The 19,502-nt window shown below is 42.1% G+C and overlaps 1 protein-coding gene across 1 annotated transcript; it reads left to right on the forward strand.

The window, feature by feature from the left end:
* Nucleotides 1-7,256: 7,256 nt before the first annotated feature.
* Nucleotides 7,257-14,335, forward strand: LOC104612216 (putative methylenetetrahydrofolate reductase (NADH)). Its single transcript, XM_010279564.3, has 11 exons — nucleotides 7,257-7,812; nucleotides 7,914-7,974; nucleotides 8,079-8,161; nucleotides 9,635-9,808; nucleotides 11,459-11,632; nucleotides 11,724-11,824; nucleotides 11,971-12,082; nucleotides 12,260-12,340; nucleotides 12,446-12,623; nucleotides 13,636-13,970; nucleotides 14,093-14,335. Exons 1-11 carry the CDS (start codon nucleotides 7,411-7,413, stop codon nucleotides 14,174-14,176), a joined length of 1,785 nt encoding a protein of 594 aa, XP_010277866.1. The 5' UTR covers nucleotides 7,257-7,410; the 3' UTR covers nucleotides 14,177-14,335.
* The last annotated feature ends 5,167 nt before the right edge of the window (nucleotides 14,336-19,502 follow it).

Genomic DNA, 19,502 nt, shown 5'->3' on the forward strand with positions numbered 1-19,502 from the left:
GAAGCGGGCGGAGATCTTAATGATGATCAAAGACGCCTCGTATGTGAAGTGGCCACCTCGTTTGAAGGGAAACCCGAATGAGAGGAATAAAAACTTGTACTGCAGCTTCCATAGGGATCACAGTCATAGCACCGAGCATTGTAATAATCTCCGCGACGAGATAGAGGAGCTTATCCGTCGCGGGTACCTACGAAATTTTGTACAGCATAACAATAATAATAGTAATAAGACAGGTCGGAAGAGAGAGCACAGCAGAGATGATCCCGAGTCTAGCAGCCGACCGACCGAACCACAGAAGCAACCCCCAGAGGAAAGACCAGTTCGAGGAACAATCCACGTGATCGTTGGAGGATCAATCGTAGCAGGATGCACCTCGACGGCAGCTCGGGCATCAACCCGGGAGGCCACCAGAGAAGAACGAAATCTCCCAAAGCGGCCTAGGATGGAAGACCCCATGTTCTTCACCGAAGACGATGCACGCGGGGTCCACTCCCCCCACGACGACGCACTTGTCATAAAGATGAAGATCAACGACTTCGAAGTCCTGCGGGTACTCATTGACTTCGGCAATTCGGCAGACATCCTCTTTAAAGCGGCCTTCGACAAGCTCCAGTTCCGAGAGAGTGACTTGAAGCCCGCGAACACCCCGCTGGTCGGCTTCAGCAGAGAAGAGGTTAGACCCCTGGGAAAGGTCACAGTACTTGTGGAAGTCGGCACGTGGCCTAGCACGGTAAGACTCAGTCACGATTTCTTGGTGGTCGCGACCCCCTCCCCCTACAATGCCATAGTAGGTCGGCCGATCACCCACGCTTTAAAAGCAGTGGTGTCCACTTACTATTTGGCCATGAAGTTTCCAACGGACTTCGGCATCGGGGTAGTGCGGGGCGACCAGCTTGTGTCCCGCAAGTGCTACATTGCCACCCTCAAGGGAAAGGCCAGAGTAACCAGCGACCTTGAACTGGAGCAACCTACGGAACAGAACGAGGAGCGAGCTGCACCAACAGAGAAAACTGTTCCCATCTTTGTCTCGGCAGAGGACCCCGCCAAATTACTTCAGGTCAGAGTATCCCTTGAAGAACCCCTGCGATCTGAACTGGTACGCTTCTTACTCAGTAACTTAGAAGTTTTCGCTTGGTCCGCGGCAGAAATGCCTGGCATAGACCCTATGCTCATAACTCACAAGCTAAATACTGACCCTATAGTTAGACCTATTAGACAGAAGAAACGCAACTTAGCCCCAGAACGCTGGAGGGCGGTCGATGAGGAGGTCAAAAAACTCCTCGCAGTAGACTTCATAAGGGAAGTTCATTACCCGAGTTGGGTAGCCAACCCAGTTCTGGTAAAAAAGGCAAACGGCAAGTGGCGCATGTGCGTCGACTACACCGACCTGAACCGAGCTTGCCCGAAAAATTGCTTCCCCCTCCCCAGGATCGACCACCTAGTGGATGCGACCTTGGGACACGAGTTGCTAAGCTTCCTGGATGCCTACTCGGGCTACAACCAAATTAGGATGGACCCGTCCGACGAGGAAAAAACCACCTTCATAACCAAATTCGGCCTGTACTGCTACAAGGTTATGCCCTTCGGACTGAAAAATGCTGGGGCGATCTTCCAAAGGCTCGTGAATAAGCTGTTTCAACCCTTAATTGGCACGAAGATAGAATGTTATGTAGACAACATGGTCATCAAGACACAGTTTTCGCATGAATTAATACAAGACTTGCATTCCGTATTTCAAATTCTGCGTCAATTTAGCATGAAACTAAACCCAAACAAGTGTGTCTTCGGTGTCACCTCGGGTAAGTTCCTAGGGTACATCGTCAACCGGCGCGGTATTGAGGCCAACCCTGACAAAATAAAGGCCATCCTAGATATGAGACCACCCCGAAAAGTAAAAGAGGTTTAGAGGCTAAACAGCAGGATAGCCGCTCTAAGTCGTTTCATGTCTAAATCAGCAGACTGTTGCCTGCCCTTCTTCAAGGCAATAAAAGGCAAAGGGTTCGAGTGGAACCCGAACTGCTAGCTCGCATTTGACGAGCTCAAGAAATACCTCGCCAGCATCCCGGTGTTGGCCAGGCCCGAAGAGGGCGATGTTTTAGAACTGTACCTCTCGGCAAGCAACGAAGTGGTCAGTTCGGTACTGATAAAGGAAGCAGATCGGGTCCAACGACTCGACTACTATGTTAGTAAGATATTGTAGGGAGTAGAAACAAGGTATCCAGAGATAGAAAAGCTAGCCTATGCACTGGTCATTGCGGCCCACAAACTCCGCCCATATTTCCAAGCTCATACCATCATCGTCCTCACCGACAAACCCTTGAGGCAAGTATTACTCAGGCCCGAGGTCTCTGGATGATTGACGAAGTGGGCCATCGAACTCAATGAGTACGATCTTCCGTACAAGCCCCGAACCGCTATCAAGGCTCAAGCCTTGGCGGATTTTGTTGCAGAATGCACGTTCAGCTCCGAGGTCCTCAGCACGGTTGAGCACGAGGCTCCCTGTTCGGGTGAGCTCGGTGCTCCCGGGCTGGTTGAGTCCGAGCCCCGTGAGATCGCACCCAGTTCGGTATCTCTCCTGGTTAGGCCAAGCGCGAACTGGGATGAAGAGCCCTGGATCCTTCACGTAGATGGCTCCTCAAATCAGTAGGGCAGCGGAGCCAGTGTAGTTCTTCGTGGACCAAGCGACACAAAACTGGAGTATGCGCTACGCTTTGAGTTCACGACATCCAACAATGAGGCGGAATACGAGGCGTTGATAGCAGGGATAGCTCTGGCGCAAGAGGTAAAGGCAAAACACATAGTTATCTGCAGTGATTCCTAGTTCGTGGTCAACCAAGTTACAGGGGAATACGAAGCCCGTGAGCCAGCTATGATCGCTTACTTGGCAAAGGTAAAATAGGCACTGCTTAGCTTCCAGTCACACTTCATCAAAGCATATCCCGAGGTTAGAGAACACTGAGGCCGACACCCTGTCCCGGCTAGCTAGCACCAGTGACAACACCATGAGAACTGTGTACATAGAGGAGTTACCTCGGCCTAGCATTCTCCGGGGGGTAGAGGAGGTCGCTCCTGTCGCCCAAGCAGAACCGAGTTGGATTGACCCACTCGCGAGCTTCCTGCTACGTGGAACCCTCCCCACAGAACGCAATGCCGCCAAGAGGGTGGAGCGTCAGGCAGCCAATTACGTCATGATAGACGGATGACTGTACCGAAGATCCTACACGCTCCCCTACCTACGCTGCTTGCGACCTCCCGAAGTCGAGCTCGTACTCTGAGACATTCATGAAGGCCTATGTGGCAGACACTTGGGGGGCAGGGCCGTCGCTCAGAAGGCACTACGACAGGGGTACTATTGGCCAACAATGAAAGCAGACACCGTCGGGCTAATCAGGAAGTGCGAGAAGTGCCAAAAGCACGCCAATATTCACCATCAGCCCGCCGCCGACCTCAAGTACCTCACCAGCCCATGGCCCTTCGCACAATGGGGTATCGACCTACTCGGGCCATTCCCGCCAGCAACAGGAGGAAGGAAGTTCCTAGTAGTGGCAGTAGACTACTTCACCAAGTGGGTTGAAGCTGAAACTCTCGTAACCATCACAGCTCGAAACGTCCAGAACTTCTTCTGGAAGAACATAGTGTGCCGCTTCGGGCTACCTCGAGTGCTGATCTCCGATAACGGCAAGCAGTTCGAAGACATCAAATTCCAAGAGTGGTGCCAAGGCATGGGGATCCGGCAAAACTTCACGTCGGTTGCGCACCCACAAGCAAACGGTCAGACAGAAGTCACGAACAGAGCTATCCTTCGCGGACTAAAAGCCAGGCTAGACCGAGCTAAAGGGTTATGGGCAGACGAGCTGCCCAACGTCCTATGGGCATACCAAACTACAGAGAAGACCGCCACTGGAGAAACTCCCTTCAACCTCACCTACGGCACGGAGGCAGTCATCCCAGCCGAAATCGAAATCCCCTCACTTCGGTTGGAAGCATACATTGACAATACTAATAACGATGAGCTACGTACCAACCTCGACCTACTTGACGAGGTGAGGGACCTCGCATACATCAGAACCGCAACCGAGTGAAGAGAGTACTCGGGGGAGCATACGACCTCGAGACCCTAGAAGGTAAAAGATACGCCGGGCATGGAACATCGTCAACTTGAGACGATTTTACCTATACATTATCAAACTAAGTAGGCCATGAGCCACTACCAGAGCGTGAGGATAAGAATGCCGAGCTAGCAAAGACCTCGGCACCCTAAGGCCCAGAATGCCGAGCTAACAAGGACCTCGGCACCGAAAGGGGCAGAATACCGAGCTAAAGATGACCTCGACGATTAGGGGATGGAAGGGAAGGCGCAGCCCGGCAACAAGCTGCTCCCGGAATATCACGATCTCATCCAGACCGTGCTCCCAAGGAAAGTCACCCGAGGGTACAAAGTAAGTATACTCCCCGGGCAGGTTGTACTGGACGATAAGGGACCAAAGCCTTTCTGACGTCATAGTGGAAGGTCTGAACTTATCTGGCACCCGACCTCGGCGGGAGGTGGATGCCAAACTACCCGAGGTGACTCGGCATACGGGCTCGAACTCGAGCTCTTCCTCGAGCTCTACCTCAGGCCCCACCTCGGACTCACTAAGGCTGTTGGGGGCAGCAGTTCGGTTCGTAAAACCAGCATCGGACCTCCCTAGGAGACTACCTAAACTACCCGAGCTAGACATCGAAACAAAGAAGGCTGAGGACTCACCAGGAAAAGCTACCAGACTACGAACAAGTGACGCGAGCTGACAGGCTTGGACGCGAGCTCAAGGAACAAATGCTGAAGGATGACGGAGGAAAGTGACAAGGGGCCCCCCACTATTTATAGCCACTGTACCCATACGTCAACGGCCAAGATCGAAACCATCCAACGACTCCCCGCGAAATCAGCTGTGCACTCCCCGAGGAAGAGACACTTTGGCGCGCGTTGTTTACGTTCAAAAATTTGAAATCGTTTACGCGCGTGAGCTACACGCAAACCAGGACTGACCCCTGGTCAAACCAAGCCAACCCCGGTTGAGCCAGGAACACAAGCATGTCAGACTAGAGAAGTCCCAGACCGAGGCCAAAGTGTCCCGAGGCAAATCCACCTGTCATCCCGTGAACTCCCCACGCCGGGTCAAGACCCTGAGCATGGGGAGTGGGGGGCAATTGATGGAGGAAGATTTGACCCGACCCCTTGGCCATACGACACGTGGAAGCAACCGAGAGTGACCTGGCAGAAACGCCAACTCGGCACGACAGCGGGCCCCACAACCCGAGTTCCGAGCAAAAAGTCAGCTCCCCCAAAGGGGAACCTACAACCCGAGCTCCGAGCTGAAGAGTCCCGAGCTCCCCAAGGAGGAACCCGAGCTCTCCCTTCAAGGTCCTGAGCCTTACAAAAAGCACAAAAGGCAAAGACCCGAACTACCCACCCAAGGGCAGTTCGGGCCATACTTCTGTCCGAACTCAAGACTTCACCTCGCACACCACTTCGGCCCCAAGTCGCCTGACTGAACTGTACCTAACGCCCAGGAAGCCCGTACACGGAGGCGGCGCACCTGACTGATTAGGGGTTTGACACATGACAGCCGCCCCCCAACGGCCACCTGCCACTGCCATCTCAGACGTGGTAGGGATGACCTTGACAAGGAACAGTGGAGGTTATGACACCCGAACTGGCAACTGGCAGTGGAGGTTATGACACCCGAAATGATCCCCGATCTGGCAAAGGAAGTGACCCAATCTGTCATAGGAAGTGACCCGATCTGGCAGAGGTAATGATACCCAAACTGACAGGGGTTCGGAAGTAAGTATACAAGGTGACTATAAAGGCCCCCATCTCATAGGGAAGAATGTATGTGATATTTTGTGCTTTCTAGTCTTGGAATCCATTGTTTCCTCTTGCCTTCTCAAGAGCACTAACTTGAGTTTCGGAGTGTTCCATCCGGGTTCCTCCCTGGAAGTCTCCAGTTCCTTCCTTGTTTCAGGCAACTTCAGCTCTGTCGGAGGCGAGATAACCGGCGACTAAGACTTGACCAGATCGCGCATCATCATTAACCAACCTAAACCCAAATCGAAATCTAACCCGAAATCTTAAATATATCACATCTCAAAATTTTAGATGAATTCATTGACCGACCTAAACCCAAATCGAAACCTAACCCGAAATCTCGAATGTATCAAATCTCAGTACATATTAAATTTCGGTTACGAAGATGAATCTCAAGAACTCAAGCCTTTGGCCAAATCTTAAGAATGGGCCTGCTTGACCATAAACCTGCGCCGACCCGCCCGACTTGCGGCCCTAGATGATACAAGTATACACATCCATGCCTTCGGGGCAGGCTATATAGGGACTTTTCAGTAATTAAACTACAACCAGCTGCGTGTTCTCACACCCATAGAGAAAACAACCAGAATGTCCGTAGTGGACAAGAGTCACAAGACCACGAGGTCCACGACTCAAATGAACACAAATACAACAGCGTTCTCGTGAAATTACCATAACAACCCTCCTGCATATTGCACTCGGCCGTGCGGTTATTGTTCTTGAACCGTTTTCGTAGGTCATTCCCGAGGAATCGGCGAGGGAATACAGTCGTGGACTCGTGGTTGGTCTAGTGGGTCCCATTCACCTACCCTACCCTCCTTTCTCTCTCTCCATTGTTGTTGGGGTCGGGGAAACGAAAACCAGATTTTGAATCTTCGATTCTCTTGGTGGGTCCCGCCCATACCTAAGTAGTAAGTACGAAGGGGGCACCGAGTGCACGATTCCATGCTAACTAATATCCGTTTCACCAACTCCAAGGAAACGTCACTCACTCGCTCCTGTAACCTACTCCAAGAATCTTGCCACATGGACTGCTGACATGGCAACAACTTTAGACCTTCCTTATCTTTCAATTTAAGAGAGAATCAGAGCAGAGGAAGACAAAAAGATACGGATGACTCTCTACTTGGTCAGTCAAGATATGCTACGTCACTCTGATAGTGGGACCCACGGATACTATGGTGATTGGCTTGGGTCTAGTACTAGTATTAAGAGTAGAAGAGTATAGCTGTAGCTGTAGACAATTCAAACTAACTACAGAGACTCCTCCTAATGGGCTAGAACCAGGTTGACCCATTCGTTTGCAACCTGAACTTGCCACGTGGAAAATGATTCTATTGTTAGAAATTCAACAATTTTCCCACACTTTCAAATCGTTGGTTGGTGAAGGATTAGGACAATAGGACCGCGACCCGAAAGGCGAGGAGCCGTGGAATGGCGCTCTGTTCGCATATATATTCTTTTCGCGGATTCCGGAGCATTCGCGACCTGCTTCTCCATTACCGCATTTCATCGGTGTTGGTGGTGGTGGTGCTGTTGCTGCTTTTGGAGAGAGAAAGATGAAGGTGATAGAGAAGATCCGGACGGGGACGGAGGAAGGTCGGGTGGTGTTTTCGTTCGAGTTCTTCCCGCCCAAGACAGAGGATGGGGTCGACAACCTGTTCGAGCGGATGGATAGAATGGTCGCTCACAACCCTGCCTTCTGCGACATTACTTGGGGTGCCGGGGGGTCAACCGCTGACCTCACCCTCGAGATCGCCAACAAGATGCAGAACATGGTGTGCGTCGAGACCATGATGCATCTCACCTGCACTAACATGCCCGTCGAGAAGATCAACCACGCTCTCGACACTATCAAGGCTAACGGGATTCAGAACGTTCTTGCTCTCCGTGGCGATCCTCCGCATGGACAGTCGAGATTTATTCAGATTGAGGGTGGTTTCGCTTGTGCATTTGACCTGGTAATTCATTCAATTGCCTGAGTTGTTAGCATTAATGCATCTTTGGAATGTGTTGGATGATAGATAGTTCGGAGTTCATTTAATTGTTCGTTATTGTGCAGGTTAATCACATTCGAGAAAATTACGGAAATTACTTTGGGATAACGGTTGCTGGTTACCCGGGTCTGTTGAGCTTTGAATTCATTGTCAAAATCTGATGCTTTTTTTTTTTTTTTTTTCGGTCACAGAATATGAACTTAGCCTTTTGTTTTGTGAAAATTGTTCAGAGGGACATCCTGATGTCATATCAGAGAACGGTACGGTCGGTTTGGAAGCATACCTGAATGAACTTGCTTATTTGAAAAGCAAGGTAGGCTTAAATTTCTCTACCACCACCATCATGAATTTGACGTCCAAGGCTTTTTCTCAGATTTACTTTGATTTTTCTTCCATTATTACGAAAAGCATTTCGGTGGCTGCGTGGAGATTCTACTATAAGATCTAAACTAATTCAGTTCCTAAAGATTTCTAACGTAGTAAATTTTTAAGCATGGACCACGAACACAGAATTAAGGTGTGTAACCTTAGTTCTTTCCGATGTGCTCGAATTTAAGCTAATCATTCCATATATAGTTTGTTTCATGTTTACTTAACTACAGTATGGGAGTGCTGTCGGGTGTCTTCTTAGATCTTATATGGATAAGGAAAAACCTCCATTTAAAGGAGTACTCTTAAGTCTTATCCAATATAAATAGGGAAATGCATAAAAACTGTGTTTTCCAAGACATTAGACACCTCCATAATCTGTATAAGCCAATATGTGTGTGGTTCTCATCTTGGATTCATATTCTGTGCAGAGCTGTTCCGCTTCATAGACCAACTACAACTTTGCCCTGTTTCTTTTACTATACTTCCACATGATTTATTCGTCGTAGGATTTATACCAAGTGGTTTATTCTCCAAAATTAATTCTTAAACTCTAACTTGCTTGTAGTGGAAATTCATGATTCCAGGAAAACATTCTGAGTAGTGTCTAAGATAATTCATTAGTTAAAATGGTGTTTCAAAGGTCAAAACCTTTTGTTTTGATTTGATAGACATTTCCTTTTGTTATCCACATGTGCAAAATAAGATACTCTTCTAAACTGCATGCAGCATAAAGGGCCATGTTTGTAGGCCAGAGAGGAATTGCATTTACTGCCTCCATAATTGTTTGTTGATTTCTTATTATATTTTGTGGTTATTTACCTTCTACTATTTCATTTCCTATTGAGATCTCTAATCCAATAAATATGTTGCATGCTTATTTCTTAAATCAATATTTAAACAAAAATTAAGAAAGAGGGAGTCCACTTCAAGTGGGAAAGTCCTCCTAAGATTGCCTCTTCAAGGGGGCAAAATTCTCCTTTAGAGCAACTACCCATAAATCTAACTTTGTTCCACTTAAATCGTCCATTAGAAGATAATATATAAAACCCAAAACATAACCAACTAAAACTGCTAACCTAAAACATACACATGTAAGAGACCCACTGACCCACTAAGGTATAACTACTCAACAACTAAAGAGAAGTTAAAGAAAGACACATATGAAATTCAAATTTCATTTCCCTTAAATTGTCCCTTACAAGATAATGTATAGAGTCCAAAATATAACCATCTAAAACTGCTATCCTAAAACATGCGCATATAAGAGACCCACTAACACACTAACTTATAACTACTCCACAACTAAAAAGAAGTCAGAGAAAGATATAAACCAAAATTTTTGACAGTTTGCAGTTTTTGCTTTCCACTGCACATTTTGTTTGCCTGTATACTAATGGCAGTTCCTCTTTCATAGGTTGATGCTGGAGCAGATCTGATTATCACTCAACTATTCTATGATACTGATATTTTTCTGAAGTTTGTAAGTGATTGCCGCCAAACTGGAATAACTTGCCCCATTGTTCCAGGCATTATGCCAATCAATAACTACAAGGGCTTCTTGCGCATGACTGGATTTTGCAAAACAAAGGTATGCTATCTTCCTTGCATCAAATACTTGTAGGCAGGATCTAGGAAGAGGTTCAACATTGCAATAAGAATATAACCATGAAAGAGTATATGTGTCCTGCATTTAACTATTGTGCTTACATACACATATCGTCATGATTATTAAACAAATTTTTGATACCCTATTTTATCATTTTAATAATTTTCTTCAGTCATTGATTTTTGAAACTTGAACTGTTTCTATTTCCATATAGTGACCAATATTCTGCTGATGCTTTATGGGAATATCTTATTTTTTAAGTTATTCTAAGGCTCTAAGCATGAAGAAAATTGCAAGTAGAAGATGTTAGTTAGGCCAAGTTGTGGATGATTCAACCAAGGAGAAATCTATTGGCATGGTGACATTTAAGTTTCCATATAATTTTCATTTCCAGTGGTGTGTGTGTCCCTATTCCAGGATGCAGTTTGGTCCCTAATAAATGGGAGTATGTGGAAACCTAAAGACCATTGTGCAAACTTTTAAAATATCTTTTATTCGTTTTTCTGAGAAGGAAGAAAATTGCAAGTAGAAGGTACTACACCAAGTTGTGGATGATACAACCAAGGAGAAATCTATTGGCATGATGACAATCAAGTTTCCATACTTTTCATTTCCAGTTGTGTGTGTCTCCCTTTTCCAGGGTGCAGTTTGGTCCCCAAGAAATGAGAGTATATGGAAACTTAAGGACCATTGGGCAAACTTTCCAAAACTTCACAAACTTGGGAACCATTATGGGGGCACCACAAGGAAAAGATTTGGTGATCAACGGAAAGGGAAAAGACATCAGAAATCATGATTTATCAAACAGTACATGCACATACATAGTGACATATCTTAGAGTTAGACTTACACTATACAAGTTGATAATGGTTGTAGTATTATCTGACATTATTTATATTATAGAGTACATTTTAAGGTTTATCAGACTCTGGCTGGTAGGATAACACATATAAATGGATATTTCAGGTTACATGATGCAGTTGGAGTCACATTTATGTTTCAAACTTGTCCTTAATGTTAAACGTAATTAATCTCCAATGTTCTAAATTCTAATAGGCGCATCACATCATGTGCCAGTAGTTCTACATCATGTAGCAGTTGTTCTATGATATGGTCCTAGATAAGGCACAATGGAGGCAAATGGATTTGCATATTGCAGTTCGGATTTGAGATAAACAGATGATGTTGATACCTCTTAAGCGCTTATGATATATATAAGTTTCATAATTTGCTTAGGATGATTACCTCAAAATTTCTTAGGATGATTGTGGTGATACATTTTATATAATTTTCATGTGGTAAACCAAATTTACTACACTTCTGACCAACTTATATAAAGATATGTGGAAGTTTTAAATCATGGCTATGAGCCAGAGATATGTCATAACCTACCAACTTGAGGGGTATATTTTTTGTATGTCTGTTGGGTCTGTTTGAGGTCATTGCAGAACTTCATATTTCTTTTTGGTGGGCCTTGTATTCACATCATCTTTTTTACACATCAGTACAATGCTTCACTGTTAACCAAAGAACAGTATATTTCGTGCAGTAGATGTTATTTTCAATTAGTGGTTCTTTCAGGTGATGTTTTCATTTTAAGATGCATTATTTATTTTTAATTTGACTTTGCAGATACCTTCCGAAATTACTGCTGCCTTGGAACCTATCAAGGACAATGATGAGGCTGTTAGGTCCTATGGAGTCCACCTTGGAACTGAAATGTGCAAGAAGATTATAGCTAATGGGATTAATACATTGCACCTTTACACACTGAACATGGAGAAATCAGCATTAGCCATATTAAGGGTTATCCCCTATATCTGATTATAGCCTGGGCACATGTTAAAGTTTTCATGTCATATTTATCTATGGACCTTACTATGAATTTTATTGGCAGAACCTAGGGTTGATTGATGATAACAGGATTTCAAGATCCTTGCCTTGGAGACGCCCTACAAATATATATCGTATTAAAGAAGATGTTCGCCCAATTTTCTGGTATTTGCAATACTCAAAAATCTGAAACCCCAGTGAAATATATATAACTGGTTTGAATCCAAAGTGTTTGAGTAATTAAACTATAAAGAATACCTGTTGTTCTTGCCTAAAAAGTGTACCTGATGTTCTCTTGGGGATGATGACAGGGCTAATCGTCCAAAAAGCTATATATCTAGGACTATTGGTTGGGAACAGTACCCAAGTGGGCGATGGGGTGATTCTCATAATGCATCATATGGAGCACTGACTGACTACCAGGTAGATGAGATTTGCCATATTTTCTCCTTTCTATCTATTATCATGCTTCACTGAAGTTCCAGTTAATAGATTTCCTATTCTTTAATTAGACATGGACCATTGGATGGAAATGCTAACCTGGTGATTTGTTTATCTTATCAGTATATAACTCATTTTTTTTTAAAACTTCTGTGACAGTTTATGCGACCACGCTCACGTGATAAGAAACTCCAAGAGGAATGGGTTGTCCCATTGAAATCCATTGAAGATATTAATGAGGTGCAGTTCTCATGTTCCAACTTCTTGGTTTTTCTCTTTAAACTTCACTTATTTATATGTATAACTTCACCTAACATGAAGATTTTATTTGCATTGTGACATTAGAGGTTCATGAAATTCTGCCTGGGGAAACTACGAAGCAGTCCATGGTCCGACCTAGATGGGACTCAGCCAGAGACAAAAGTCATAAATGAACAGTTGGGAAATATCAACTCGAAGGGATTCCTTACCATTAATAGCCAACCAGCAGTAAATGGCGAGAAGTCTGACTCTCCAGTTGTTGGTAAGTGAATATTATTTGTGAAAGATGTTCTTTTTCCTGAAATTATGTGTTCTTATGTGTGTTTTAAGACTTTACTCATATATTGCAGATTAATTTTTCATCTGTGTCATATTATTCTGGATTTGAGTCATGCCTGTGGTCTAAGTTGGATGCTATTTATGTGAAGCACTCCACATATCAATTTAACAGTGCCTGCCAACTGGCGCAGTTGGTAAGGTCTCTGGTTGGTCGTAGCAGAGACCTGGGATCAAATCCTTCTGTCACTACATATATCTGTGGTCTTCTATGCACAAGGACATGAAGCTCAAATTCTAACATGGATAGATAAAGGGAGAATAACTTAGAAACATGCATATGTTGATGCATACATGCCTAAGTACATGCATGACTATAAGATAGGCAGGGCATCTGGTTCACATTTCCAGGGACAGTACAGAAAAGAAGAATTGTAGCACTGGCACAGAAAGTAGAGGGAAATTGTTCTTTATACATAGCTACCAATGTATATTCATTTCTAAGTTAAATGGATTCCACAATGTAGTAGCAATCATCTCTATGCACACCCTAGAAACAAATCAATAGAAGTGCATTACTAAATGCAGTTTAGTAATACACAAGTTCTTCAAAATGCAATTTACTGTCTTGTATATGTTGTGAGAAAATGTTATAATGTTGTCTGTGTCACTTGTTAACTTGTCTTATTGAGAAATGTACTTGTTAACTTGTTTTATTGAGAAATGTTACCATGTCTTTGAAAAGAAAACATTTTACAGTTTCCAGAAAAAAAAGCACTTCAATAGTTTTCTGTAGAAAGAAAACCAATAAGAAAGTTCTGTGAAACTAGAATTAATAAAATTTTGTAGTGGTCATTGAAAGAACTTTAGTATTCAAATTATTTTCTGAAAAATGATTACTGAATATCTGATTGGTTCTTTCTTTTGATGGATTATGTTCTGTTGTGCAAACTGCCAGGGAGTTTTTCCTGAGTTTCTTTTATGAGTTATGTTGACAGGATGGGGTGGACCTGGTGGATACGTTTATCAGAAGGCCTATGTAGAGTTCTTTTGTCCTCGGAACAAGTTAGAAGCAATAATTGAGAAATGCAAGAATTTCCCATCTATAACCTACATGGCTGTCAACAAAGAAGCACAATGGATGTCCAATATTGGCCAAGATTATGTGAATGCAGTAACATGGGGAGTTTTCCCAGCAAAGCAGATTGTCCAACCAACTGTTGTGGATCTGGAAAGCTTCATGGTCTGGAAGGATGAGGCCTTTGAGATCTGGAATAGGGGATGGGCATGCTTGTTCCCTGAGAATGACCCATCAAGGACATTGCTAGAAAACGTACTGTTTCTTTTAACTTCCAATTTATTAATTTTTTTCAATAGGTGCACCAATTATTCTTTATGCTTTACAAAGAGTCAGAATTGGTGGATATGGACTCACATGGCCTGGTCTCTTTTCAGGTGCAACGCAGTTACTTCTTGGTCAGCTTGGTGGATAATGATTATGTCCATGGAGACTTATTTGCTGTTTTCAAGGATTTTTAAGATCACCCATCTATTTCTATAATACCATTCTTCATTTCCACATTCTTATATATTTTTTTCTTTTATTATTTATTAGTTTTTAGAATTTTGTAAGTGCACGCTATCATTTTTAATTCATACTTTATTTTGATCAATAGAGCAAGTTATCTCTGGGGTAAATGTTGGATTCCTCTTTTATTACCTTTGTTTTATTTTTTCATAATGAAAGAATGGTTGACTGCTTGTTTTAGTTGCTTCTCCATCACAAACATGGGGATATGTACTCGGGTCAAACTGAGTAGGTGCCTCAATTGGTATAAAGGATAAAAGCTTCAGAATTTTGGGAGAATGACGGTTCAGTCCAGGGTCAGAATTTATAGGCCCAAAGTACAGTTGGGGTAGGTGCCAGTTCGGAATTGATGTTAATTCACGTGCAGGCATTGATGCATAGAGTGGGGGTAATTGACCATTTGAAATGTTCTAGATTTGCAGTGAAAATCAAAATTTTGCAATGAGCCTGTCCGTACTTCTCTACAGAGTTTCTACTGGAAAAGGTGTTTCCTGTTCTCATCCCATGATAACTGTACTATGTTATTTATATTATATACGGAGGAGTACGGACAGGTTCAATGCAGATTTTTGATTTCCACTGCAGAAGTGCAGAGCTATAAACATTCAAAATGTCAAAAACCGTCCACTCTATACATCGGCCTGTAAATTGGCAATTTAGCATCAATTCCGAATTGGCACCCACCCCAAGCATAAAAATTCTGACCCTGGGCTGAACCGTCATTCTCCCTATTATATATTTCTTCTGTGTGTGCTAATTATTTTTTTCATCTATAGCTGCATGCATTCATTAATTTTAAGAAGATAGTATAGTACGAAGAGTAAAACCCCTTAACCCTCCGGTCCCTCCCTAAAGCAAAACCCCTCTCTTACAATTGTGTCCAGAAAAGAGTTTCTTGTCCCATCCTTGCTTGGCTAATCACTAATGTATCTGCAAAAGAATTAACGCTACGCTTATACCAATTGAGGGTGATTCTCCTTCCACAATTAATTACCTAAGGTTGTGTGCAGTACAATTTTATTTGTACTAATGCAAATGCATAGGAGTGCAAGTGTAAAAATTGCAAATTCTTATTTAATTTTATTTCAGATTTTACTTTATTCTTCTTCCTGTCTTAATGTACTTCATTCGTACTCAATCAAACAAAATAAGTTAAGATTTGAAAAAAATGGTCAATGTATGCATTAATACATCATTTATATTTAAAGCAAGGTTTTTAAAACCGGATTAGACAGGGAATTGTTTTGAGTTTGGTTCCCAGGTTAAACGGTCCGATCAATTGGTTTGAATGGATGATCCGCTCTAACAAAAAAACAAAAAAGTTTAAAAATTTTTAAAAACCAAAAGTGGCCAAAAACCGTTCTTAGGTCAAACGGTTTGACGGTTCAACCGCTTAGGTCAGTGGTTTGTTGACCAAATCAATAGTTTTTGGCCAAATAGCAGTTTTGGGGTAAAACGAAACCACTCAGGTGACTGGTTCCTGGTTTTTTCTGGTCCAACCATCCAGTCCGATCCGGTTTTGAAAACATTTTTGAAGTACAATTTCTTTTCATTTCAATATGAATCCTGTTTTTTTTTATATTATATTATATTTTATGTTTTTAACTACTTTACCTAAATAAAATAGTCTTTTTGCTCAATTTATATTATTCTGGTCTGTTTCTCAAAATAAATAGGGTATCAAAATTTTCAAATGAATATTTTCATCATACACAAATTTATTGCAACTAAATGGCTCAAGAGTAGATGAAAAAAAATCATAAGAGATTGACAAATGTGTTAAATTTTTATTTTATTTTTTGATTTAAAACTAATCATCTTTTTAGTTTGTAAACTGGTGGGTCCCACTAATTATGTGTCACGGGTGCACGAAAGGTGATGCTATTCTTACATGTGGTACATTGAAACAGTAGTACATTAGAATTATCACCTTTAGTTAGAGGAAAGTGAAAAGATATTTTTTGGGTTTAAGAGATTTTTTAGTATAAATTATTTTATTTACTAGTAACAGATTAACTAATTATTCTTGAAGTTGGCACACACATCAATATGTTCTTAAGTTTTTCCATTTTTAACTTAAATGCGGTATTGTTTCCACACCCACGAATTTGACGGAGCCAAGCCTTGCCGCTTGCCTCCTGACAAACTTCTGGTTAAGTTTGGATTAGAGGGAGTGAACAGGCCATTCTCATCAATTATACGCTTTAAAGCAAGAATCAGAATAATAACTTAAGTTCTCCCATCAGTCCAAGGAAAAGATTGGGAAAGGAAGGGAAAGACAGGGAAACCCATATAAGGTTTGTAAAGATTTTCTTACATTTTCCTTCCTTTCCATACTTTTTCCTTCGAACTAAACGTAACCTTAGCGAAGAAGAAAGAGGCTACGTTAACTTGTGATGGCAACTTCTTTCTTTAATCTGAGATTTGAGGTCTTGTTTCTCTCTTTCTCTGATCTCACATATCAGATTTGATCTCTCTCTCTTTCTCGGTCACCTCATATCTGGGATTGTGTCTCTGTCCCTTCCCCATCTCTCAATCTATTTTTTCTTCTTTGTTAATAATCTTAACAAAAATTAAATACTTTTTTATCGAACCATTAACTGCAGTTCGACCATTGGGTTAGTGGTCCTTTGACCAATTCAACAGTTTTTTTTTTCCAAAACAATGGTCCAATCTAAAAACCAAAACTAGATACATGATCAGTTCCTAGGTCAAATGGTTTGACGGTCCAATCTGGTCCGATTTTTAAAATAGTGGTTCAATTAATTCACCTGAAGCTTGGGCGACCTTTGATGCTCACAAAAGTGTTGCAAGGTTCAACAATAAAGCAATAGGGATGGCAATATTTCCCGTAAAATCGGGTTTTCCTTGATCTTCAATGGGATGAGGAAAATACTTTTGCCTTAAACCGAGGATGGGGCGGGGACGAGTTTTGCATATGATTCCCCAAACCCGGTGGTAAATTATTAAAATATGCCTAATTTTAATATTAATTCCCAAAATATCTTTGAATTACCCCTAAATTCCTAAAACCTTTAGGATCCCATAATCTAATGTTTAAAATACCCATAAATTCCTATAATCTAATTTCTAAAATACCCCAAATATGATGTATTTTTAGGAATTGACTCAAGGTAGGAAATATTCAGGGATTCCCTATCCCCGATAAGGTGTTCTGCTCCGAACCCGACCCAGACAACGAACCGGTCAGGGGTAACCGAATGGTCGGCCTGTTTTGACAAAAAAATTAAAAAAAGGGTCAAAACCGTTGAACGGTTCAAACGCATGGGTTAGTGGTTTGCTGACCAAATCAACGTTTTTTTTTGGAAAAGATCCAGTTTTGAAAAAAAAAACTGGCCACCTGATTGGTTCCCGATTTTTCCGATCTGACCATCTGGTCTGATCTGGTTTTGAAAACCATGGTGAATAGTGCTTCAAAGGGGTAGAGAATCCTCCATGGAATACTAAATCTATCCCTGATGAGATGAATGCTATGATATCTGTAACAAGTTGTCTTACTGTTGTTTCGTATTCACTAGTGGGCCGTTGAGTCCAGATCTGCTGCTCCTCACAGGGCGCTCCTCACACTGACCTCACATGTAACGGCCACAAACATCTCTACATCTCTTGTACTTTGTATGTTATTATTCATGGAGATGTTCCCATTACACGATGTGACGTGGATGTGAGGTTGGTGTGTGAAGCGTTCTGTGAGAGCCCAATTCAGGGCTGTTGCCCTGAACGGTTGGATCACTTGGCTTAGAAAATAGAAATCTGTTCCACCACCGGTTCCATTTTTACCCTGACTAATTATTTTGAAAAATTAAAACATTAAAAAAGTCAGAGAACTGCTGACCTGGGTGGTTAAATTATTGATGAATTCAAGCCTAGCAGTTTAACTAGACTCCGGATCTCTTGCTCATGAAAACTCTGCCCACCTCTACCAATAACACACTACCCTCGTGAATTAGGAACATCTCCCCCTGCAAAATACTATACAGATGATGAATTGTTCTCTATGCGGCTGCGATAAACGTGGGCAGATAAGACATTTAACTTGTTTTTTGAAAAACAAAAATAAAATTCTATATAGGATCATTTACTAAAACATCCCATGGATTCACTAAAACCTACCATTGGATAGTGAAAAATGACAAATTTGACCTAACATCCCCTCAAACAAATTTAATCTACAAAAAACAAAAATAGAAACCATAGCTGCAACTCTATTTAATAAAATTTAAATTTGTTATATTTATGTTTGAAGACGACAAACCATTACTGACGAAAAACCTGGATACCATTGTTCTCTCTCCTTTTAGATAGATCTGAAAACCAACCTTATTTCTTTAGAAGCTTGAGAAGAAGTTTTAGGAATACTTAATAAAAAATCATGGGCTCAGAAAAAGTTCAAAATTTCAATACATATCAGGCCGTTTTGGGGGCTTCCTGGTACACCCCTCCAGGAGGTGTTTCGGGATTTCAACCGATTCAGGGGGTGGACAGACCTTAAACTAGTCCCTCTGAACCGAAATTGCAAAAAAAAAAAACAAAAAAAAAATAACATACTGCCCGATACACCTCTACTAGCGTATTGGGCATATCGATATTTTGAACCTGCTGCGCCTCATCCCTAAACATTTTCCACTTCGTTTATATGATAACATTAACACTTTTAACAAAAATACAAAGGATTCTTAACAGGTCCGTCAAGTAAATTGATTACAACTATAAAAGGGTGATTCAATAAAACATACACTACAGGATAAGTTTTAAGTAAATTGTGAAACAAGGGGTTTAGTAAATGACCCTTTTATATAAAAGTATAGGCAAAAGGTTCCATTTCCGGCCTTCCGGGGGCAATTTTTAAAACATTTATTCAGGGAAGGCCACCAAAATGTCGGACGTAGGCAACAATTCTACATCAAGCCACAGGCCCAGATGTTTATAGCATTCATCAATGATCAATCTTCATAAATATCACGTTGAATGAATTGCTTGTCTGTTGTCTCTTATGAAATTTGAAAAATTACTTAAAATACACCTACACTTTATCCATTTTTGTAACATTGGCCTCGTTCAGCTTCAAGAAGAAAGTCAATATAGTGCTTTCCTTCTAATATTGATTTGCAGGGCTCAAATGTCTTTATATTTTCATTTTGCATTCGCCCATGATTCTTAAAAGCCCAAAGAGTAAACTTTATGAGAACCCAGGTCCCCGGCAGATGGCTCCTGATCATGGTAAATAATGCACCTAGCCAAATGGAAATTATCATA

This window comes from Nelumbo nucifera, chromosome 1 (genome assembly GCF_055504915.1).
Source record: "Nelumbo nucifera cultivar China Antique chromosome 1, China Antique-T2T, whole genome shotgun sequence".
Classification (NCBI taxonomy): Eukaryota; Viridiplantae; Streptophyta; class Magnoliopsida; order Proteales; family Nelumbonaceae; genus Nelumbo; species Nelumbo nucifera.

Bases quoted from the DNA above. Each gene is read 5' to 3' on its own strand.
- LOC104612216 (XM_010279564.3), top strand. From the start codon at position 7,411: ATGAAGGTGATAGAGAAGATCCGGACGGGGACGGAGGAAGGTCGGGTG. The intron at 9,809-11,458 runs GTATGCTATCTT...TTGACTTTGCAG, and splicing joins CTGGATTTTGCAAAACAAAG to ATACCTTCCGAAATTACTGC. The intron at 13,971-14,092 runs GTACTGTTTCTT...GTCTCTTTTCAG, and splicing joins CAAGGACATTGCTAGAAAAC to GTGCAACGCAGTTACTTCTT.